The sequence below is a fragment of the Meleagris gallopavo genome, chromosome 4 (assembly GCF_905368555.1).
Source record: "Meleagris gallopavo chromosome 4, MGAL_WU_HG_1.1, whole genome shotgun sequence".
Taxonomy (NCBI): domain Eukaryota; kingdom Metazoa; phylum Chordata; class Aves; order Galliformes; family Phasianidae; genus Meleagris; species Meleagris gallopavo.
Genome location: NC_139407.1, coordinates 42,637,448 through 42,660,953, shown reverse-complemented (window position 1 = coordinate 42,660,953; position 23,506 = coordinate 42,637,448). Strand labels below are relative to the sequence as shown.

Below are 23,506 nucleotides of genomic sequence, written 5' to 3'. Positions count from 1 at the left end.
TCCACTGGAAGATGAACAGTCCCAAAGCTAGGAAGTTCAAGCAGAAGCAACCTGCAGTGTATAGAGACGTTCTGAGCTATAGTAATAGGATAGCTGTGTGCATCTCTGCAGAAATAAATACTAACCTGGTTATGAATCATACAAAGCTATTTATATAAATGTACACCTTGAAGTCCTCTTGTAGATTGATACTGTTGCAGTTTGAGTAGGGAAATAATTTGTAGCTGCTTCTGATTTTCATATATTTGTCTATTTTTTTTAAGAAACATGTCTGTATGAGAGATGGATATTGAGCATTCTCTATGTCTGGACTAATTTTGCAAGTGAATTTTAGGAGGTTTTTTCTTTTTTTAATTACAAAGGATTGGGAAAATAAAGACATATTCATAAAAGTGAGTTAATAAAATGGCCGAAGTAGTATTCCATCAATACCAATTCTTAAGAAGTTAACATGAGTAATGCATTTCACCCTAGAAACCCTCAAGGAATCAGTAGTTGGAGTGAAATAAACAGCAACTCAAATGTACAGTGTGGAACTAATAACAGAGATGGAAGACATCTTAATACAGACTGTGAAATAAATAATCGATCTGCTGCTAATATAAGGACTCTAAAAATATCTTCTACTCTAGGTATGATCTAAAACCTTCTAATAATTTAGGTCTTAGTAGATACATGATTCTGATAGCCATGCAACATTTGGGAGAACTTTGTTCAAAGTGTTCGAGTCTTAAGAGTAGGCTAGTATTTTTCTGAAGTGTAGTACTTAAATAAAAGTAGGCATTTCAGTAATGTAATTGATACTGTTTTGTTTACTCCCCTCTTCCCTCTCCACATCTCCAGACTGTCATAATAGGGAGGATGACAAAGATACTGACCTACCACAGGGTGAAGATGATGAAGTGGAAGAAGATAGAGCTAGTGAAGATTCCATATCTAGTCACAGAAGCAGCATGGGTGATGTTGCAGGAGATGCTGAGTTTGAGCAGAAGATTAATAGGCTTATGGCTGCAAAGCAGAAACTTCGACAGTTGCAAAACCTTGCTGCTATGGTGCAGGTATTCTATGACTATAAATCCATGCATGAAAATGTAACTCATTATTTCATGTACTGTGGAACTTTTAGTGGGGAAAAATTCTGCTAGTCTACTATATAGAATAGACTGGGAAAAAGGAGACAGTGGTTGATTTGTCTGAAGTTGAAGGTGACACCGAGTTCAAATCTGGAATTTTCTTGAGATGCTGATCTAAGACAAGAATGACTATAATACTTTATCTTGGCACTGGCTTTTATTAACAAAAAAAAAAAAAGCCAACAAAAGCAAAACAAAATAGGAAGTCTAGTATTCTTTAAATTATTTTGATTTGTGATTTTAATGAATTCATTTTATAATAAATGTTTGTTTTAGTTTTGGAGTCCTAGGTTTTGCAGTGTTATATTGGATTTGATTAAAATCTTCAGGTGTATTTGAATTGTTGCAGTATGTTGGAGCTGAGATGTTTGGGGAACTTGTTGTTTATTAAGGATTTTGAGAGCCAGCTATAAATTTGACAGTGTTTTTAATTTGTGGGTTTTTTTTTTATATTCATTATTTTTGTTAAAAAGGGCTTTTCTTGAATCTAATGTCTCTGTGGAAAACTTGGATTTAAAGATTTAAATTTCATGTCTGCATACTGAGTGTATGTAAGTATGACAGACTGTAGAGGTTTTAGGTAAGAGCTGTAAAATCAATTTTAGTACTTTTTTTTTTTTTTTTTTTAATAATAGTACCAGTATAGATGGTGTATAGCTATTTTGAGATTACATTGCTGTCAAAATTCCCAGCATCTGGATTGGGCTTGTTTTTTATGATCACAACAAAGATTTTTAACTTTATAGTATTATGAATCAGAACTAAAGAGAATATAGTATCTTAAAAATAAAACACAGAAACATGCATTCAGTCTTCATATTTAAAAGGTTTGAACCTTTGTGCTTAGTAACAGTGTTGTAGATCTGGATGGCTATGTGATGATCTTTTCAGTGGGTTCTGTATTCAGAAAGATTGTGCTGAAAGAAGAATGCTGTGGCTACAAGAATTTTAAGATTTAATTGAGAACTTAAAGTGAAAAAGCTGTGACAACAAAAAAGGGGAATAGGAAACCTTGCAGAAAATTGTTTCTAAAATATTTTTAAAAAATCACTTTTCAGAGTAGCTTCAATTTTATTTTAAGCTAATAATACTTCATATAATTATTATTATTACAGTAATTAAGAGCGTTCACCTCAGTTGTCTTCTGTTCTTCTATTCTCCTTCCACATCTTTTTCTTGATTTGCTCATGTATTTCTATCTTCTCAGTCACTGGTGTAAAATACAATTCAAGTGGTTCAGGCTCCCAGAATGAGACACATGTTATTTTGTGTTTATATTAATAGTTTCAACAGTTTGAGCTTTATAACTTTGAATTATCTTGTTAACATAATTTAAATTAGCTTTAAGTCGAGGTAACATGAAGATAATGACCTCTTACCTTTAGTTTGAATGGTAGGATGTTCAGACTGTTTAGTTTGGGGGAAAAAAAAATTGCTTTGCTAAAATGAACTTCTTATACTCAGTTCATCAGTTCGAAAATTGTCTGATTGCTTTCTTGTCTTCCTTTCAGGATGATGATCCAGAACCTCAAGTACTCACTGGAAATGCATCTAACATGGGTGACTTTTTGGGTGAGATGGAAGAGATAAAGCAACAACCAAACAATGTTCGAGTTAGTACGAATAAGTTGCAAAAAGATGTAGGGCTGAATGAAAAAGCAAGGTATGTTTTTGTCTGAGGACCATAGAATCTTTCTTTAGATGACTTATTGCCAAGTAATATGTGGGTAACGTATCCTTGCAGAGAGAAGTTTTATGAAGCTAAACTTCAGCAGCAGCAGCGGGAACTTAAGCAGCTACAAGAAGAAAGAAGAAAACTGATGGAAATTCAAGAAAAAATAGAAGTGTTACAAAAAGCTTGTCCTGACCTTCAAGTAGGTAGACTTTCTTTGCTTTCTTAGGCTGTTGAAGAGTGAAACATCATTTTCACACCATTTTTCGCAAGTAAAAAAACTTGCGAAAAGTTTAAAAGACTTGTTACTAATTGTGTTCTACATTAAGAATATGGATTTCTCAAGCTAGAAAAGAGCTCTGGCTATCTAGTTCCATTGAAGTTCTTGCTCAGTGATTGTTGTATCAAACTCTATTTTCACTGTTCTTTGTCCTCGAAAATTGCAGTGTTAAAGTCTCCAAAATGGAGGACCTTCTATATTATTTTTAGTTTGGAATTTGTCTGTCTACTGTATGTGCTAGTCACTGCATCTTCATTCTTATTAGTCATTCGCCGGTTCTGCTGCTGTCAAACAATACTGTGTTTCATAAACACGATCAACACTTTGCTGTATTCAAACTGAACTGCAGTACTGTACTTTTTTCATACTCTTTAAAGATGATTTTCTATGAAATGAGCAGTAAATGATCAACATCGTGTATCTACAGCATTATACAGTAATACATTAGATTAAAAACTAACCTCTGAAGTAAGTGCTTAATGGATTTTAAAATCCAAGTTCTCACTGAATTACTAAATAATTCTGCTATCTGAAAAAGCCTGAATTGTAAATTTTAGAAAGTTAAGCTGCTCTGCCATTCTGCCTTTTCTTTCAGTCTGCTGGCCTGGGTAACAGTCCAGCAAATAGACAGACTTCACCAGCAGCCTCAACTCCAGCCATGAATGAGTGTAACACAGCTGGCAAGCTTTTACTTGATTTTGGTGAATCTGTACCAGTAGGCAATGAGGTATTTCATACTTGATATTCTGGTACTTTATGTGGAAAGGGGGGAAAAAAAAAAAAAAAGGAAAAAAGTTCTAGGAAACTTGGACACATTATTTTAAGTACTTTATGGAGAGAGTGTAGTATAGTAGCCATGATAATGAAGTGTACGTAATTGATTTATTTCATTTCTGGAAAGAAGTAAATATTGATAGTGCTGTACTTTTCTTCATGCTCTTGGAATATTTTTTTTTTTCTCTCTGATGTAAGTGTAAGAGGTCAATAATGTGCATTTACAGCATTACATAATAATATATTTGATAAAAATATTTTTTTGTTCCTTGACTAACCTTTGAAATGAGTTGTGATATTAGAAAGTGTTCTGTGAAACATGCGCTATTTGTCTTATTTTAAAAAAGTTACTGTCCTCATTTGTTTAATTATCTTTTTACATTTTAAAATGACTCCTAAGACGGCTCCTACTTGGGAGCATTTTTGTAGTGTGATTAATACCAGTACCTGGGCAAAAATGTCAGTATAGTATCAAATAGTGAAATTTTAAGGTTTTACTTTTTTTGTTTGTTTATATTCTGATGCGTTCCATTTTATTGGAAACAGTTATGGTCTGAGATGAGAAGACATGAAATTCTAAGAGAAGAATTGCGACGAAGAAGAAAACAGCTTGAAGCTTTAATGGCTGAACATCAGAGGAGGAGAGAACTGGCAGAAACAATATCTACTGTTGCTGCATCAGTTAAAAGTGAGGGGTCAGAAATTCAGCATACTCCCCAGCAGAGTAGGACAGAGAAGTAAGAACATGAGTCCCTCTTTGCTATCAGTGGATGCTTCTGTTGTTTCGTGACGTTTTGGTCTTGAGTTACTTCTCATTTTTGTCTAAGAATTGTGGGGTGATGGTATAACAGCATTAGATGGATTTCTTGACTTCTAAAGTCAAGTTGGTAACATCCTATTTCTGTAGGGTTGTTTTTTCCCCCAGTGTATTTCTTCTCCTCACTGAAGAAGAGAGAGGAATACATGGAAAATGTCAAATGCATAGAGTGTTATTTCCTCATCTTTACAACATTTGTAGAGAGAGTAATTTTCCAAAACAGCATGATATTTTACTCAATTGTTCTGATATCAGAAGAATACTAGTTTCATTTCTGTTAGATAAATGAATTTTGGTGCATCTTTATTAATTGGTGGACTTGTAATTGTCAAGAGTTTACCTTAATAGTTTGCTATAAACTTAAACAAACAAAACATCTTCTTTCCCAAACATGTCTCATTTTCAATGTTCAGTAGGACAATGGCTACCTGGGGAGGTTCTACCCAGTGTGCACTTGATGAAGAGGATGGAGATGAAGATGGTTATCTCTCTGATGGACTTGACCAGGCAGAAGAAGAGGAAGACGCGCCAAGTATAAATGACAGCTTTTCCATTTATCCCAATAACCAAATACCAGAAAGTGTGTATTATCTTAAAGGAAATAAGGATAGGTAAGTGGCATTACTTGTTAATTTAATGCTTGTGAGGGTTTTTTTGGAAGGGGTGGAAAGACCATTGCACTAAATACAAAGCACCCTACTAGATCAAAGTGAAATTTCTTTGTGTGCTAGTGAGATGTATGCAGTGGCATTTTCTTGTCTTAGCCTCTGTAGCTACAATGTGTATGACAAATTTTCATTATTCTGTGTTCCTGTGTTAAATATTGCCTGCTTTATATTACCTTGTTGTGTAGTGTTATAGCTCCTCATGTTGTGTTTCAGTCAGCAAAGCAGAAGATGACTTATGTGAATTTTTTGCTGTCTCTTCAAAATCAGTGATTCAGAAAATTATAATTAGTTTCCTCTGATTTTTATTAAGGAAAAACAATCGTAATCAGTGCTAATACATGAGACATTCTATTTGGAACCACCTTCTTACTTTATTATGTTGATTGTTCTACATACAACTGAAACATTGATTATTGAAGCATCCCTAACAGGAGGGTCTGAAATGTCAGCTTTTATTCTCATTCTTCCTTTCTGCTCCTTCCATGTCTTAGGTGGAAAAATTGCCGTCCTCTTTCAGCAGATGGGAATTATCGACCAATGTCTAAAACTAGGCAGCAGCAAAACATCAGTATGAAACGCCAGGAAAACTTTCGGTGGATATCTGAGCTTTCTTATGTGGAGGAAAAAGAACAATGGCAAGAACAAATCAATCAGTTGAAGAAACAACTTGAATTTAGTGTTAGCATTTGCCAGACTTTAATGCAAGATCAGCAGGTAGGCATGAAGAGCAGTTAACTCAGTCTTCTAACTCAGTGTTTTCCTACATTTTCTGAGCGCTGACTTCTAGTTTTGGTAATTTGATCTCATTTGTTTTCTTTCCACAGACCCTCTCCTGTTTTCTACAGACTTTGCTTGCAGGCCCATATAATATGATGCCCAATAATGTTGCATCTTCACAAGTACATCTAATTATGCATCAGTTAAACCAGTGTTATACTCAACTGTCTTGGCAGCAGAATAACGTCCAAAGGTTTGTATTAGGATTTAGCTGTATAATTTGAAATGCTTCAGTATATGCCTTTGGTTTTTGGCAGATGATCTGGATAGATTCTGGATTCTAGCTGTCATGGAAAGATGCTGGAAAAGCTTTGTCCTTGCTTAGATTTTTCAGTCATGATTTGTACATAGTAATGCTCCATTTGAATGTACTTCTTACATCTTCTGAAAAAATAATCTTTTTGAAGTAAATAAATAAAAAACAGTAGGAGTTTCATTTCATGGTATGAAATTTCAAAATCTTCATCTCTGTTTTGTGCTTGATAAGTGATATGTAGTTACCAGCCCTTTTTGCATAATGTTTTAAAGTAATTTAGATGGCAGTTGCTGCAAATACTTCGCTTCTTCTGTTGTTTCCATTTAATTTTGTTTCCAAAGTGCTTGCTTCTTGCTGAGTGACTTTTTTTTTATCGTTCTCACAAGCATGCTTAATTTCTGTGGATGTGACCACAACGACAGATCTGTTGCTCAGGATTAAATAAGAGCTATCTTTTGACTGGTGAAATGAATTTCTTTACATATGTAGTGAAAACATAGTTTGTGTGTGTAAATGGTGACATGGACAGATGAAATAAAATCTCAAATTACTGAGTATAGATTTACAGTTTTTTGCCAGGCCGAGCATCAAGGGCGCACTTAGTGGCTATACTTGTCTAGTACCAGAATTGCTGTTGAGTCAAGGAATTTCAATTTAAGAATTGCTCATGTTACTACATAATGTAGTTAAGCTCTATTGTGATTTTTTTCCATGGTGTTGTCTACTGCTACCATCCTTCTGGTTATTGTATTTCTATCAAGTTATTTTCTCTTGTGCTGTTTAAATTTTGAGACACTCTTTTTCCTCTTTGTTTTCAAGATTGAAACAAATGCTAAATGATCTAATGCACCAGCAAGAACAGCAGTGTCAAGAGAAGCCATCAAGAAAAGAGAGAGGCAGTAGTGCACCACCACCTCCATCTCCTGTTTTCTGTCCATTCAGCTTTCCTCCACAGCCTGTGAACCTGTTTAATATACCGGGATTTACTAATATTTCTTCATTTGCTCCAGGTGAGTATTACTGCAAGTGTGAAAGATATGATTTTTTTTTTAATTTCTATTCTCTCATTCAGTGTCAATTTAATGGAACTCTGTCTTGTCCTTCAGATTGAAATTGAAGTACTTGAAGTTACAGTATTTATATGAGAAGAAGTTTGGATCTCTTTTGGTTAGGACTTGGAGTGCTTCTTTTGAAATATGGCAAAAATAGCAATGTGTTACTAATTTTTGTTTGTATCAGAAATGTTGAGTAACTACTGATTTGGATACAGTGTTCCTAATCTCATTACCAAATCTTTTACTGTTTAACTTGAAATAGGGCAAATAATGCATTCTGTTGTGTCTTTAAAAAAAAAAAAAAAAGTGATTCCAGAATTGTCTTAAATAGTAATATATTTTAGCCTTTTCAGAAAATCAGCATAATCTGAAAGCTACCAGCTATGTCTCTCAAATTTATTTTCTGTTTTAGAATATATTTTAAATTACACAATCTACACAGAAGAGTAATTATGTTCAATTTGTTACTTCTATGAAGATTCTAAAGTTAAAGTAAGCGTTATGTGTTCTTTGACCCTGTGAATACTTGCACTGTTGGAATTTTCCTGTGAACTTGGTCACTGAAGAGCTGGTAGTCTTCACACACAGAACTCTGGTTTTTTTGTTTTCTTTTTAGGAACTTAAAAATTTTTACTTCACTTGTAGAAGTCAGTATTTTTGAAACGTCTTCATCGGTACGCTGGTGTGTTTGTAGTGGTATGTGTAGTTTCCAGTGATGTTTGAAACCTGCATCGAAGATAAATTCTCATAATTGCAACCTTTTCAGGGCGAGAGTAGTTTTTTCTTATTTCCCTACCACCTTTTTTTTGTTTCAGCATTACATGGTGCCACTCAGTATCTCAGACTTGACTTACAGTATGTGGATAAATGATGTAGTAACTTACGGCATTCTTGTTTATTTTGTAGGTATAAATTACAATCCAGTGTTTCCTTCTGGCTTTGGAGATTTTGCACACAGTGGTTTCCCACAAAGCAGTGAGCAGCAGCAACATCCTCTAGATCATAATACTTCTGGAAAAACTGAATATATGGCATTCCCCAAACCTTTTGAAAGCAGTTCCTCTAATGGAGCAGAAAACCAAAGGTATGTTTTGTCACAGTGCAACTCTTCTGTAATCTCTATTGTTACACCTTGTTTCAACCCCACAGGACTACGGTTCTTTTTGGGAACTTATGTTTAAAGTAAGTTAACTTACAAGATGAGCTTTAATTTTGAAGCTTCAAGATGGTTTTCTTTTTTTTTTTCCTCTTCATTTGTGTTCTGTTTTTCTGTGTATTAAGTCATATATTGTTTCAGGAATATTCCAACCTTAAATGTAGTGTTGCAGTATTCTGTGATACATTTTTGTCTGTGGAGGAAGGTTTCTGTTTTGAACTTGAGCAATCGAAATAACAAGAAGATACAAATAGCTTCAAAGTGATTTTATTTTTTTAATGCTACTGTAGATAGTAATGAATATTGTTTAAAGAGTGTTTTGTCTTATAATACTACTTGAGTGTAACTCAAGGTACATAACTATATTCAGGTTGCAGTCAGTCAGAAATGTGAATTTTTTCAGATGTCTTTATTTTTCCATTTGGAAGGAACTTGCTACATGTTTTTTAATGTTAGTGTTCAACTGATGACTGAGTAACTACAGTAACTTACACTACAGATGAAACTATTTGTTTGTTTGGTAATACATGCTGCTTCTGTCTGAGAAGGCAGGTTGTAATATGTTGTGTTATTTTTTTCCTTTTGATGGAAGGAGTCATAGGCAACCTGAAGATGAAGTGGAAAAAAGATCAGCTTGGCTTAATGATAGCCAGGAAGTGAAAAAAGATGATCAATCTCAACTGAAAGCAGGCTTTCCAGTTTCAGTACAGAGCATTGCTTCGGGTCATAAAAATCAGTCTGATACGAGCAGGAGAAGAAACTTTGATGAAGAGTCTTTGGAGAGTTTTAGTAGTATGCCTGATCCAGTTGACCCAACTACTGTGACAAAGACATTTAAATCTAGGAAAGCTTCAGCTCAGGCAAGCTTGGCATCAAAAGATAAAACACCCAAATCGAAGAATAAGAGGAAGAATTCTTCTCAACTAAAAGGCAGAATTAAGAATACTGGTAGGTTGCAAATAATCTTACATGCTGTGGCAAACTGAACATGGATTGCAGTCTCTGCATTCCAAAGAATTTACTATCCGTAAGTGGTATTTTTAGTGAGTTCTTGAAATACATGTTACTGAAATATGAATTCATTTTCGTGACACAAAACCATAAATTAGTAGGAATCCTGATTTGAGTACTTAAGTGGGTACAGATGCAGTAAGAGATGAGGTGCCTTCCTCTTCATTAAATCTTCATGTTCTGACTGGATGACTTATTGAGGGAGGTATTTCAGTAAAATACAGAATCAGTTTAGAATGAGTGGGACACAGCTAGTACATAGTACTGCTGCAGTCATTGAGAATTTAGTGCTGCTGTATTACCTCAGCAAACAAAGGAAAATCTGAAAGATAATTGTTTTTTCATTTTGAAATTGCCCCTCAGTCTATGTATGAAAGTAAGAAAACACTTTGTAATTTCCCTTTCCACTTGCTCCCTAAGGTTATGACAGTGCGAGTGCTTCTAGTGTGTGTGAACCCTACAAAAGCACTAAAAGTAAACACTCTGAGGAGGTTGTTCATGCAAAGGTATTCAGCAAGAAGAATCGGGAACAACTGGAAAAAATAATTAAGTACAGTAGATCTACTGAAATGTCTTCAGGTATTCTTTTCTGAATTTCAGTAATTGTTGTGTAAACTTTGTATAACTATAATTAGTTATGACTTTATTACTTAAAAGTAGTGTATTATGACAGGATAGCAATGATACACTTTAGCACATGTGGATTTTGCTTTTTAATTTCTAAGGTTACAGCAAATGTAAATGCATGTAATGTTTGGGTACTGACTGATGTGTGTTTTCTGTAGATTGGGCGCTTGATTAAAATATTTAGTAACAAGCTTTAACTTAAGACAGACAAAATCCTAGTTGATCAAAAGTATTTCTTATTTGTGGGCATTTCTATGAACAGCAGATGAAACTGTTTACAATTCTAATGACATCTGGTACTGCATGATTGTTTTCTTTGTGCTTAAAGAAGCTTGATCAGGTATCATTCAAATTAAATCATATCATGTAAACCCTTACATTTTTGCCATCTGCACTGCTTTTCTCGCATCCGTGTCATAAAAATACTCTTCTGTGTCCTTTTAGATTCTGCCAATACCTTGTTTGAATCATGCAGATATTTTAGTCATAGTAGCATGATGGACAGCTTTGTCGATGTAACTGTGTCCACACTGAGAGCTGTTTACTAGTGTTTACTTTACAAACTTTGCCAGTTAAGTTTTCACAATAAGCAGCGATGTGGTTTGGATGATTAAGCAGTCTTCCTCCTGCTGTTTTGTATAGACCCTGTCTTAATTTCTGCGCGTTTTTGTGTTTATCACTGTCTATCCCCACTTTCCTACAGCACATGCTAGGAGAATTCTGCAGCAGTCTAACAGAAATGCATGCATTGAAGCACCAGGTAATGCATTCATTGCTTAGCTTCAACAATGTCCTATTATTCTCCCCCGCTGCCTCCTGCCCCCCCTTAGCTTTGGTCCTGTTGCTCAGACTGTTTAGCAGATGTTCAAAACTAGCACAATTGCAACACCTTCTCTATAAATGAGGCAAGAGGGACTACTTGTAATAAGCATGGAATGCAACAACACAAACTGCCTTGATAACATGGATGCATGTTTGCCGTCAGTCAAAATTATATGTGGAAAATACTTTTTGTCACAGACCCTAATTTAAGTAGGCATTTTTTTGTTTGGAAAGTCTGCTGTTACAATTTAGTAATGGGCAAGGGGAGCAATCTTTAGTGTTTTATTACACACTGGAAAAGCTTGCCTCTGGGGTTAAAGCTGGTATACTATTGGCAGATAATCAGATTTTACAGTAAAATTTTCTATACTGCTGATAATTTAATTAACTTGAATACTAGCAGATGTGCATCTGTTAAACTCTGAGTTTTCCAAATTTTAACTTTGTTTGTTTTTCCATTCAACATTTGCCAAAGTATGTTTGTATTAACAGAAGAGTTTTTTATTTATATATATATATATATATATACATATATATACATATATATATTTATATAATATATATATACACATATAAGGATGATACTTTTAATTCTTAAAGGAATTTGAGACTAACTGGGAATTAGAGCTTACTAGAACATTGTGTTCTTGCAAACTTGTAATGGTGCTTAGAGGTAAGAGGTTTTATGTAAATATCGGAAATGCATGGAAATACAAGATTTATGTGTGGGAGGTGTGGGAAGTTTGAGACCTTTGGATTTCTTATTTGACGTGCTTTAAAAGTCTGTGTTCAGCACTGAATACCTTTCAGAATTAAAAGCAGCATTGTGGCATGTGCAGTGTTCTATTCAATAAAGAATTCTTTCTTAAGGTACTGTTTGGAACTGTAAGAACAAAGCGTGATTGATACAAATGCTGTGTTTTGTACTTACAGGATTTGAGAATTATTTTGTTATGTTCGAGTCCTTATTGCCTTTAGGAGATGAGTAAGCTTTAAGAAAGTATCTGTGTAATGGAGATCTAATTCTCTTATATAACAAGCAGGTTTTTTTCAACTGGATTAGTGTCAAGAAATGATCTTTTGATGATTTTCTTTATTATTATTCCTTGTAGAAACTGGAAGTGATCTTTCTATGTTTGAAGCTTTGCGGGACACAATTTATTCTGAAGTCGCAACTCTTATTTCTCAAAATGAGTCTCGGCCCCACTTTCTTATTGAACTTTTCCATGAGCTACAGCTGTTAAACACAGATTACCTAAGACAGAGGGCCCTATATGCTTTACAGGTATGCACAAACTTCAGAGTCTTGTGTATATGTTGAAGAAATTGTTGATGTTCTTTTTACAGTACTGTTATTTTTTTCAGGATATAGTGACCAGGCATTTATCTGAGAACAACGAGAAGGGGAAATGTATAAAATCTCTAAATACTGCAACATGGATAGCATCAAACTCTGAACTCACTCCCAGTGAAAGTCTTGCTTCTACAGATGATGTAAGCTTTCATTTCAGAAGCTAGTTCACTGTCAGCTTTTCCTGTTTTCAATTTATGTACCAAAATATTCTTAGTGGTGACTGTAATTGTCTAAAATTCATAAAAGCCTTTTGCATGGTAGAATTCTTTACACTAAAAATGACTGATGTGTAAGGGAGGAACATAACATGGAGAACGATATGGACAGTATAAGTTGGAAACTGATTTTCAAAAATAGCCAATATCCTGTGAATACAGTCAGGGCAAGTACTGATTACAAGGTTCCCAATGAATTTATTATTACTAACAAGACCTCCACCTAGTTTCCTATTTGCTTATAGTTGAAGTATTTGAAAAAAAATATATCCTGTTTTCAGGATATAAGACAGCCTGGTGACAAGCCCTTAATATCACAGCATGTGGCTAAAAAAAGTTGCTGGCTCATTCTCACATCTGTGAGAGTATGGTGCATCCCTGCTTTGTTCTCAGCTGATGAATGTTTTTTAGGAAACGTTTGACAAGAACTTCCCAACAGAAGCATGTCACGACTGTGAACAAAATGATGCAGACAACGGGAGTACTATGTCTACATCTTCACATTTTGAACCCTTTGCCACTGATGACCTTGGTAAGAATTGTGTGATATACATCACAAGTATTATTCCTTCACCTGCTCTCCAGAAATGACTACATTTGTCTACTCGAACAGTGTACTTTCACGATCTAATATGTAACCAGGTTTTAATGCAGCACTTTGAGCAATTAGGCACTTGATGAAAGTGTGTGTAAAAGAACATAATAGCAACTGCAGTTTTGTAAATTTCAAAACCTACAGCTTTAAATTTTTATTGTTGTATTCTTGTCTATTCTTTGAAAACTTTTTATTTAGATTAAAAGATGTTTTTATTCTAAATATAGGCAACACAGTGATTCACTTAGATCAAGCTTTGGCTAGGATGAGGGAATATGAGCGTATGAAAATTGAAGCTGAAAGTACTCTTGGCTCTGAGGGCTGCTCTAGTAATTTTCAGGGTGCTACTGCTGCTAAATTAGAAGGTATGCAAATATATACATATTTTACTTAGTTTTAGAGAATAATTATTCTAAATATCAAGAGTAATTTGATTGGCTGAATTGTTTTCTTCTTCATATTGAAAACAAAGTTTTGCAGGTTCTTAATGTACTCGAGTAAATATAATTTATTCTAAGGGGAAAATACATATTTTTGAAATTAATATTTCTTTAATAGTAATGTTAAATGACTTAGATGTGTACGCCTTTTTTTTTTTTAATGAGGCCCCAGCACGAGTGAATGTCTTTCTGTGCCACAATCAAGTGAAGTTTCTGCTGTCCCATGTCCTCGCATAGACACTCAGCAGCTTGACCGGCAGATTAAAGCAATTATGAAAGAGGTCATTCCTTTTCTGAAGGTAAGAACTATTTTCAGTAGTGTGTACTAGAAAAATAGGAAGAGAAGCTGCACACTTGCATAGAATACTGTTGTTTATATTGAATTAGTAGAAAATGTGATAGCCTTTCCATGTTTTAAGACAATAAAAGTAGCTTTCAAATGTTAATATTTTGTCTAGTGTGTTCTAAAGCAGGCATCTTTGCTTCCATTTTGTACCTGTGTGGATATATTTCAGTTTTTGAAAGGCAGGACCAAAATATTGGATTTATGTTTGAACAAGTTTATAAATAAATAAAAGTTGTTACTGTTAGGATATATGGTTACCGTCAAATATCTTTCAAATTTCCACTTCTGTATAAAATTGATAACACATCTTAGCAACAGCTGCCAATATATACTGAGTTGCAGACATTGCTGAGAAGGAAATAAGGATTAAATACTCCAGTGAAGGAACTGGTAAGGCTTCTCGATTACACAGGGCTGGTGGACTTTTATCTCATGAACAGAGATTTTTGTCTGTAGCTAACTCAATTGAATAGAAATATTTGAAAATGTATTTCTGAAATACTTGCTCAGAAGAACTGAGATAATTTTAACTCAGCCTGTTGCATATGATGTGACTTGAGATACTTTTGAAAAACAGCTAAGTTGTTGATTTTCATCTTTTTGGTGTTTAAAAAATCTTGGTATTTGAGATGATTAACTTCTTGAAGTGTTAACAAAGCTCATTCTGTAATACTTTTTTAGGAACACATGAATGAAGTATGTTCTTCTCAATTACTGACATCAGTAAGACGTATGGTCTTGACTCTTACACAACAGAATGATGAAAGTAAAGAATTTGTCAAGTTCTTTCATAAGCAACTTGGCAGTATTCTTCAGGTTAGTAGTTTTTAGTTGGCATTTATGGTACCAAATTGTTTGAACAAGATTACAAACCACTATGTACTTAACTGATTTTGAGAGTTACTAACAGTATGACAATTAGTTAGTGTTTGAAGTGTGAAAGCTTGTTTCAGAAACTGAAGATTTATTTCTTTTCACAGGATTCCCTGGCAAAATTTGCTGGTAGAAAATTAAAAGATTGTGGGGAAGATCTTCTTGTGGAGATTTCTGAAGTATTATTTAATGAATTAGCCTTTTTTAAACTCATGCAAGACTTGGACAATAACAGTATTTCTGTAAAGCAGAGATGTAAACGCAAAATAGAAACTACTGAAGAGATACAGTCTTATGCTAAAGAGGTTTGTCTTCTTTCCTTTTTTTTTTTTTTTTTTTAGCTTGGCTTTTCTAAGTTTCTTAAATGTCTGTTTCCCAAATGTTATATATGAGGAGTGGTGGTTGTTTGCTTGAACAAACCACTTCTGTGTAGTCATAGTATTGATTGTATAGAAACATGAACTGTTTTCCTCTTTAAGGGAGATTTCCTGTATTACAGGTTACTGTCTACCACTTAAGTTTAACTGTGTAGACTTTGATTCAAGGAAAATGGTATACGTGCGCATCAAGCCAAGTCACCAAGTAGTCAAATTAAGTATTTTAGCATATGAATGTACCAATTCATCATTTCTCCATCTCTTCTTACAGTTTCCTTGGAGTAGTTTAATCAGCAAGCATCTTTTCATAACATCTGTTCTAGATAAGTAGTCATGAAACAGCTGACTTGTTGGCATACGTAGGAACTATGACTTTCTAGAATTACTGTAAAATATGTCTTCAGAAACACATGAGAAGATGCAGAATATGAGTGCATATTCTGCACTAACAATGCTGTTTTTGGTTGTTTTTCCCCACTTCAATATTGTAAAGATGTGTTGGCATTTCTTAATTGCAGTATTGCAGTTTTTAGGAACTCATTTTTAGTTATGTGAACTGTTTACAAAGGAAGCACTAAAACATCATGTTCATGTAGCTCTTAATTAAATCAATATCTCGGTGTTTTTTATTGTGTAATATAGTTAGGACTTAAGTGTCCTTTCAGCCTTCTTTTAGAAATGCAAATAAAAATTCCTTAAGTCAACAGTAGATAATGTGAATCTGTCGTGAACTATGAAGTCCAAGTAGTTTAGAGCATAACATCAGCTAAAGTTAAGTATACTTCAACTTAGACATACTAGTACTGTACTACTGGGAGATTGGCTTCTGTAAGGAAGTCTATAAGAGATGCTCTGAATCGAGAGGGATTTGAGTATGATTTCCTATGTTAGGTGAATTGTTTCTTTGTTACATGAAAGATTGGTGTACCCCATGCCATAAGAATGCACGGAGGCAACTTAGATCTGGCATTTCTTTTATTCTCCTGAATTGGGATTGTGGTCAGTGCTTGTGTTGCTGCTGAAGTGTAAGTTCAGATTCAGTGCAGTCAGAAGTGAGCCAGAACTGGCAATCCTGGCTGTTCTGTACAGATCTATGTAAATACCTCTGTACAGTTTTTCAGAGTTTTCAAATCCAGGATCCTGACTGAGGCACATCTGGTTTTGCTCTTTTTTGTGGCTGTCGTGAGTCCTGCATAGTAACTGGTTTTAGATTCAATGCTTAAAAATATAGGTGGCTGTCTTGATCAGAGCTGGCATATTTAATTCCATAGCTTAATTATGATTTAACCACAGACTGGAGAAACAGCCTGTGTAAGCATTCTTTTTTTTTATTTTTTTGTTTTTTAAAAAGGCCAGGCATGCTTATAATGTTTTGTGACTCTTAAATTGTGAAAATGTCTGTGTAAACATCTCATAATATAGAATTCCTTGTTGCTTTCCACTGTTTAGACATAGCAGTTTTTGGTAAGACTGGCATTTCTGGCCTTCCAGGAAGCCTTAGTTTGGTTCAGTATTTTTCTAAGTTACTTCAGTCTAGAACTGAAGACAGTTTGTATTTCTTCTAGGCAAAAAAAGGTCTCCAGGTGGATGTTTGTTCATCTACTGAAGATATCGATGAGGACAAAGTATGTTTATGCTTCTCAACTGTATTTTATTCCTCAGATAATTTCACAGTTCACTTAGTGTTTTCTATCATACAAATCCAGTAGCTATAAGCAATCAATTTCTCTTAGTGTTTGTGAATTTATAAAACATCTTGGTTTTTATCTTGTTTATGATATTTTCAGTGGTTTACTTCATTGAAGTAAATGAACTTCCTTTTTTTTTAATTGAGTTGCCAGTATGGAAAATGACTACAAAAAAAAAATCTGCCTTCACCAGTTACTCTGTGTGCCTTAGTAAGCATAACTTGTACACTGTCTCCTTAGTTATTGTGTAAAGACTGATGCATCTCTTATAAAATATTACCTTTTTATCTTTCAACACGTGCATTGAGATCAATAAAGACAGATAAGCATCTTTAATATGCTAATTGGTGAGCTTTTGTGTAGAATGAGTTTCACTTTAAAAGTGATAGTTTGAAAGTCTAAAAAGAACAAAGTTAATATTGAATGCTATGCAACTGGAGTGATTTGTGTTACTTTCTTATTAGCTTTAGGCTAGGAGCTTGCTTTATTAGTATTCTTTTTTCTATATTATAAAACAGCTATGAAAGTTTTCTTTTTTCCTTTTTAATAGGATTTGATCTGAGGCTGTTCCCCCTATTCTCAACTCAAAGCATTGAGAATTTAGTTATTCCTTTATTCTTTAAGTAGCAAGGACAGTGAGCAGAGATAGTTCTTAACTATTTGTAGCAACAAGCATTTTCTTTTTTTAATCTTGCAAGTAATTTTTTCACCTCAAGGAGGAAGGAGTTGTTCTGCCTTATGGCACAGAGTGGTTGAGGTACTGAGTGGCCTGTATGTTCTCCAGGTTAATAAACGTAAGGAGCTAAAATATTTCCTTTTCGCTTTGTTTAAAGATCACTTAAAGTCATTGTGAATGGGAGAGAGATTTCAAATTTGTATCCAACTAAGGATAAGATATAACTGATGTATGAAGTAGTGTTGAAAGCTTTCCTGTATGGGCACAGAATCATAGAAACACCCAAGACTGGAAAAAACCTCCAACGTTATCCAGTCTAACCGTCCACCTATCACCAATATTTTCTACTAAACCATGTCCCTCAGTACAACATCTAAGCATTTCTTGAACACCTCTGGAGTTGGTGACTCCACCACCTCCCTGGGCAGCCTGTTCTGGTGCCTGACCACTCTTTCAGAGAAGTTTTTTCCTAATGTCCAATCTGAATCTCTCCTGTCACAACTTGAGGCCATTCCCTCTGGTCCTATCGCTATTTACAGGGAGAAGAGGCTGACCCCCACCTCATCACAGCCTCGCTTCAGGTAATTGTAGAGAGCAATAAGGTCTCCTCTTAAGCCTCCTCCTCTCCAGATTGAATATAGGTGCATATATAGACTTGTATGGGCATAGGGTGAGTGCTTTCTTCTAGAGCTTAGAGCTTCTGTGATACTACTTTGTAAGTAAAATTGGAAATTTGTGTATCATTGTTTTTGCTTGCTTCTGTGTAAAAGATTCCTGTAAGATTTGGAGCAAAACTCCAAGCTTTACTTGGGACTTGTACAGAATTTTCTCACTCAAGATATTTAAAAAATCATTCAGCAGAGGAACTGCTGAGTAGCTGTCAAATAAATGACAACGAGTATTTAGGAATATTCCTAATGTATACTAGAGACACTTTAGTAGTGGAGGAAAATCAGTAGAAGGTAACAATGACAGTGTTTCTTTCTTCCTCCTTTTAATGACTGAAAGAAAAATGTTTAATTCAGTTGCATCCCTTCTGGTGTGTCTGAAGTGTGTGGTCTGTCATAGTATGATCTGATGCCTTTTCTGAAGTAGCTTTGCGATACTTGTGTCATGGCTATCTGTCCTTAAACATTAGCTTTTAGTCGGTAGATTTTTTTATTTTTGAGGGGAAAAAGAGATTGCTCTTTAGGGCAGGAACCATAACTTAATCTTTAGATAAACAAACATGAAATTGCACAGTATTCCTTGTTTTCGTAGGACAAGGATGAGACTGAAATCGTCAAACCAGTACAGGGCTTAGAAACGTATGATGGTAATGAAGTTCCTGAAAGTATCAAGTCTGATGCTTCTGACCAAGAGGAAGATGAAGAAAGTGAGAGTGGCCCAGTGGCAATAAGTAAGTGTTTTCTATGGCTCATTATCCAGTGCTTTCACCACAGCTTTAAACAACTAATTTTACAACAGAATTTTTGTTAAGCGCTTCTTAGTAACAGCTTCTTTCACAAATTTTCTAGACAGATCTCTTCCAGTAGAAATTCTCCAGTACTGTATTTACTAATACCTTGTTAAGAGTTAGATGCTTCAACTAGAGGAGCTTTTGCTCTTTGTAATTAGTAGAGCTGAGGACAACAGCTCATGGTTTGGTTTCCCTTATATTTCCATTCTTCACAAATAATTTGTTTAATAGGTAACACACTAACACAGTAGTGAGTGATTTTTTTGGCATCTTGGCTTATGCAGATCATTTGGATCTTTAAAGTATATAATCACTATAATAATATCAAAGAATACTTTGAAGTAAGTACTAATCAGTGTAGTAAATCTCAAAATGGATTTGGATTTGCAGCCATCTTACTCTGTCAGATGTATCAGTGAGAGTTCTTATTGAGAAAATTGAATGAGTTAGATCAGTACGTAATTACAGTATGAGGATGGTTTTATATTTATTTACCTTTAGGTTTATCAAAAGCAGAAACCCAAGCTCTCACTAATTATGGCAGTGGAGAAGATGAGAATGAAGATGAAGAAATAGAATTTGAGGAAGGACCTGTTGATGTGCAGACATCATTACAAGCAAGCAATGAAACAGCAACTGAAAATGAACAGGTATCACCAGGGTTGTAAACACAGAAGAAACCTAAGCTATTGCATAACTTTTCAGAAAAATATCTTCATATAAATCTTTTTTCTTGTTGTACTGTTTTCATATTTGTGTTTCATATGGATGTATTTCATATGTAAATACTCATAGCGTATATTTGCATGTGAATACTGTGAAATATGTGCACGTATTTAATACTAGTTAAGAAAAAAACATGGAACTGGTGTTTCTAGCAAAGAAGAGTGCATTAGACAATAAACTATGATAATTGATCAGGAGAATTTGTTCTAAATCATTTTCACCTTCTCCAATAGACTTCAAGCCAGGAACTGAGTAAGACAAAAGGCAGTGATATTTTATCATCTGAAGAACAGTCTGTTAATGTTAAAGGTAAGACCAGTGTGAAGCTAATTGAGAGATTAACACTTCCATATGAATTTGCATACTTTGAGAGTTGTCTCAGACAGTGTCTGATATATGGTACTAAGAGGAAGATGATGAAACTTGCATGAATTTACTAGGCTGGGTTGTTTTTTTATGGAACGATGTCATTTAAGTAGATACGTCTGTGTTGATATAGACACAGTAAATCTTCTGAAGAGGAAGCCTGAAGTAATCATAAGTACATAAGTGCGTTACATTTGATGTTTGACACTAGCATGAATTCCAGATAACTGTTGCAGCCACTGACACACAATTGTAGTTGAGTAATTTGTCTGTTACAGTATTTTGATGTTTGGATTTTTCTGGTGCTGTTTTTTTCCCTCATTCTACCATTTACTAGCAGTTGAAATAATTTTATAGTTTATAAAGTATAATGAGATGTAGCTGATTAAGAACTAAAAAATTATTTTCTGTCAAGACCATTGCCACCAGGTTGTATGGATGTTGCTTCTAACTGTTGTTACTGCTTCCTTCCCCTCTGTCTTGCTGTTGAAAATACTAGTATAGTTCACCTTCATGCTCATTTGTAGCTATAAATCATGATTTAAAAAAAAATGTGATCTTGCATGCTCAGAATATTTTAGTGTCTCTAAACATTAAAAATAAAACTTTAAATTTAAACTTAATTGTGGCTTTAGGTGAACAAGATGCAGCTACAGTTTTACCTCATTACCTCAATGTGGTGGAGAACACACCACCTTTAGCAGTGAATACCCCAGAATCATTTATTACAGCCAGTAAGAAAGCGGAAGAATCAAGCTCATCTTTACCAGAAAATGAAACACAAATGCTAGATGCAGCATGTGTAGTAAACAAGTCCTCTGCTGGAAGTTCCGAAAGCTCCATGGCTGGCAGTCCTGACACAGAGTCACCTGTGTTAGTGAATGAATATGTGAGTATATTTCAGTTGACGTGTATCTAAAAGAACTTTTTTTTTTCATATTTCAGTATTATTTGTAGTTTTCAGTCTGTACATTTTTGATCTACAAATTTAATGTGTGTGTTTCTGTTTGCACTGCTTAAAGTGTTTAAAAATCTTTATTTTGAGTAAAAATAAAACAGTGGCACTAAATGTCACTATTTTTATTAACAGGAAGCTGGTTCTGGAAATATAAGTCAAAAATCTGATGAGGATGACTTTGTGAAAGTTGAAGACTTGCCCCTTAAACTTGCAGTTTATTCAGAGGTATTTTGCTGAGTTTTGTTGGGTTATGATTTAGAAGTGTGTGCCCTAAATATCTTTCTTATCAGGAAGCAAAAAGAATTAGGCAGAACTGAGTTTTGTTTTATCTGTTATAAAAGGCAGATTTACTGAAGAAAATAGCAGCAGAGGCCCAAACCAACAGCTTGTCTGATGAATTATTGGATGGAGGTGGGCAGCAAGATCGAGAATTAGTTGGAGATGCCCAGACTCTGAAGGAGCCAGGTAAGGATTACTTTCTAAATCATCTCCACGTGTTGGAAAAACATTCTGAACACCCTTAGAGTTTACATATCTTGTTATCACTGACTAAAGATAGAAATAACTGTGGGACTGATAGAGTACTTTTTTTTTATCATTACACATTAGAAAACAATTTTATTGGTATGAACAGATTTTGCTTCGTTGTCCCTTATATTCATTCCTGTTAGATTCTTTGACTAAACATCATAAAAGTTAACATTTCAGTTACACTATGCAATTTAAATGTTTTAAAACTTATAAATCAACATTTATATTTCTTGTTATAAGTTTGGTTTTAATATTTTACATTTTAATTGCTAGTTTCTAATTCAGTAATTCTCAATATAACTTGCTGGCAGATTGTTCAGTGTTTTTTGTAATACAGAAGTTCTACTGAGTTTACAGAATAGCAGAATCTCTCTTTGGGTAAAATGAAATTATTTCTGTTATAAGGAATACTGCAAGTTAGAAAAACTCTTAATGTGTATGATGACAATAAATATTTTCGTTGTCATTTTCATGAAACTACTTCTGCAGCTACAAAAACTTTATAGTAATATAAGTCAATCTATTTATAGTTTAATATGAGGCTGATGTTATGAAATGTTATGGTGTTGTTCCAATTATCAGAGGTGAGATGATTCGTGATTAATGGATACCTGATGTAAGTCTCAGAAAAAGAGTCAAATATTTGCCTAGCCAATTTATTGTTATAAAAGTTTTGGTTATGTAGAGCTGGGGATAGGAAGTGGGGTGAAGAAAACAATAATAAAAAGATTAGAAAATAAAAGCGTTTGTTACAGGAATGCAGAGATAGTTACTACCACAGTGTCACAGTGTTCCATGAGTTCGGTCAGCAGCAGTAGAGGGTTGGGGCACAGATTCTCTCTCTTTGTTGATTGCAGGCTGAAGGGAAACACAAAAAGGGAAAAGCATGCACATATTTTTGTGGAGTGTGTGTCTATATATACATATACACTGTCCAGCTCTTCTTGGGTTGCGTGTAGTGATGGCACATCTCATACAGGTGTAACATCCAGTGCAGGCTTATCCATGTCAGAGAAGCCAAGGCCTCCAAGCTAATCCCAATTCCTCAAACAACATAAGATGACGAAAGCATTTCTCCACTGCAGTTGTATTGACAGCATGGTATCTTCCAAAATAGAGCGAAGATGCATCTTCCATTTCATACACTGCCTATCACCATTTTGCTTGTCATGATTGTGCTAGCAGAAGTCCATCATTTCAATCTGGTGAATATGAATGCGGAAGCCTGATGTAGTTACAGTCTGGATAAAAATGCTGTGCAACAGGAAATCTGTAGCTAGCAACTAAGACAGTGTTTATCTGTGTGAGTGGGATATATCTGTAGCTTTTCTTTAAGTAGGCCATGATTTAAAGTACTTCTGAAGAAGAGGCGAGGATCAAACATTTCTTGTAAGTATCCATTATTGATCATATTCCTTATTGAGTTGAAGTGTGGTTAGGGTTCTGTCTGTTGCTTTGTTAGCTTCTAGACAATAATGAGTATATTCTTTATTTTACAGAAACTTTTGGAGCTCAAAGTGCATGAGAATAATCTGAAGATACCTGCATATGTGAACTCTATACAAATGCATATGGAAAATCAGCACTAATTTCACAAATTCTGAAAGTGTATAAAAATGTAAAATAGTTTTTGACACGCTGCCTCTTAGAATAGGTAGGCTAACTTCTGCCTGTGGCAGTTTGAACAGCTGGAACTGAATCTTCTTTTATTCAGTTTTGCTGCACTGTTCTTTTTCTGTCTTAATCTTTTTTATTGTGACTTGTTTAGTAATTTTAAAAATTTGTTCAAAATTGTAGTTTTAAATAAAGTTTGGACTTGTCTGTAAATTTGTCTTCTGGAAAAATTTCCTCAGG

General features: G+C 34.5%; 1 protein-coding gene across 15 annotated transcripts in view; it reads left to right on the top strand.

The window, feature by feature from the left end:
* The window catches only part of PCM1 (pericentriolar material 1), a 38,075-nt gene extending 14,596 nt beyond the window's left edge, over positions 1 to 23,479 (top strand). For 4 of the 15 annotated variants that reach the window (XM_085223051.1, XM_085223040.1, XM_085223041.1 and 1 more), the window contains 30 exons: positions 475 to 632; positions 844 to 1,058; positions 2,645 to 2,796; positions 2,878 to 3,007; positions 3,681 to 3,812; positions 4,406 to 4,596; positions 5,090 to 5,287; positions 5,836 to 6,058; positions 6,169 to 6,314; positions 7,197 to 7,387; positions 8,339 to 8,516; positions 9,181 to 9,536; positions 10,020 to 10,178; positions 10,930 to 10,986; positions 12,161 to 12,333; positions 12,414 to 12,542; positions 13,029 to 13,149; positions 13,440 to 13,577; positions 13,818 to 13,951; positions 14,680 to 14,814; positions 14,979 to 15,176; positions 16,814 to 16,873; positions 18,152 to 18,193; positions 18,873 to 19,011; positions 19,573 to 19,721; positions 20,031 to 20,106; positions 20,799 to 21,052; positions 21,254 to 21,346; positions 21,463 to 21,586; positions 23,152 to 23,479. In XM_085223051.1, the coding sequence (XP_085079177.1) occupies positions 475 to 632; positions 844 to 1,058; positions 2,645 to 2,796; positions 2,878 to 3,007; positions 3,681 to 3,812; positions 4,406 to 4,596; positions 5,090 to 5,287; positions 5,836 to 6,058; positions 6,169 to 6,314; positions 7,197 to 7,387; positions 8,339 to 8,516; positions 9,181 to 9,536; positions 10,020 to 10,178; positions 10,930 to 10,986; positions 12,161 to 12,333; positions 12,414 to 12,542; positions 13,029 to 13,149; positions 13,440 to 13,577; positions 13,818 to 13,951; positions 14,680 to 14,814; positions 14,979 to 15,176; positions 16,814 to 16,873; positions 18,152 to 18,193; positions 18,873 to 19,011; positions 19,573 to 19,721; positions 20,031 to 20,106; positions 20,799 to 21,052; positions 21,254 to 21,346; positions 21,463 to 21,586; positions 23,152 to 23,177 (4,477 nt within the window). In that variant the 3' untranslated portion in view covers positions 23,178 to 23,479. Of the gene's footprint in view, positions 1 to 474; positions 633 to 843; positions 1,059 to 2,644; positions 2,797 to 2,877; positions 3,008 to 3,680; positions 3,813 to 4,405; positions 4,597 to 5,089; positions 5,288 to 5,835; positions 6,059 to 6,168; positions 6,315 to 7,196; positions 7,388 to 8,338; positions 8,517 to 9,180; positions 9,537 to 10,019; positions 10,179 to 10,929; positions 10,987 to 12,160; positions 12,334 to 12,413; positions 12,543 to 13,028; positions 13,150 to 13,439; positions 13,578 to 13,817; positions 13,952 to 14,679; positions 14,815 to 14,978; positions 15,177 to 16,813; positions 16,874 to 18,151; positions 18,194 to 18,872; positions 19,012 to 19,572; positions 19,722 to 20,030; positions 20,107 to 20,798; positions 21,053 to 21,253; positions 21,347 to 21,462; positions 21,587 to 22,991; positions 23,030 to 23,151 lie in introns of those variants that run through there. The other 11 variants (XM_085223045.1, XM_085223054.1, XM_085223043.1 and 8 more) reach the window with 10 other exon arrangements.
* The last annotated feature ends 27 nt before the right edge of the window (positions 23,480 to 23,506 follow it).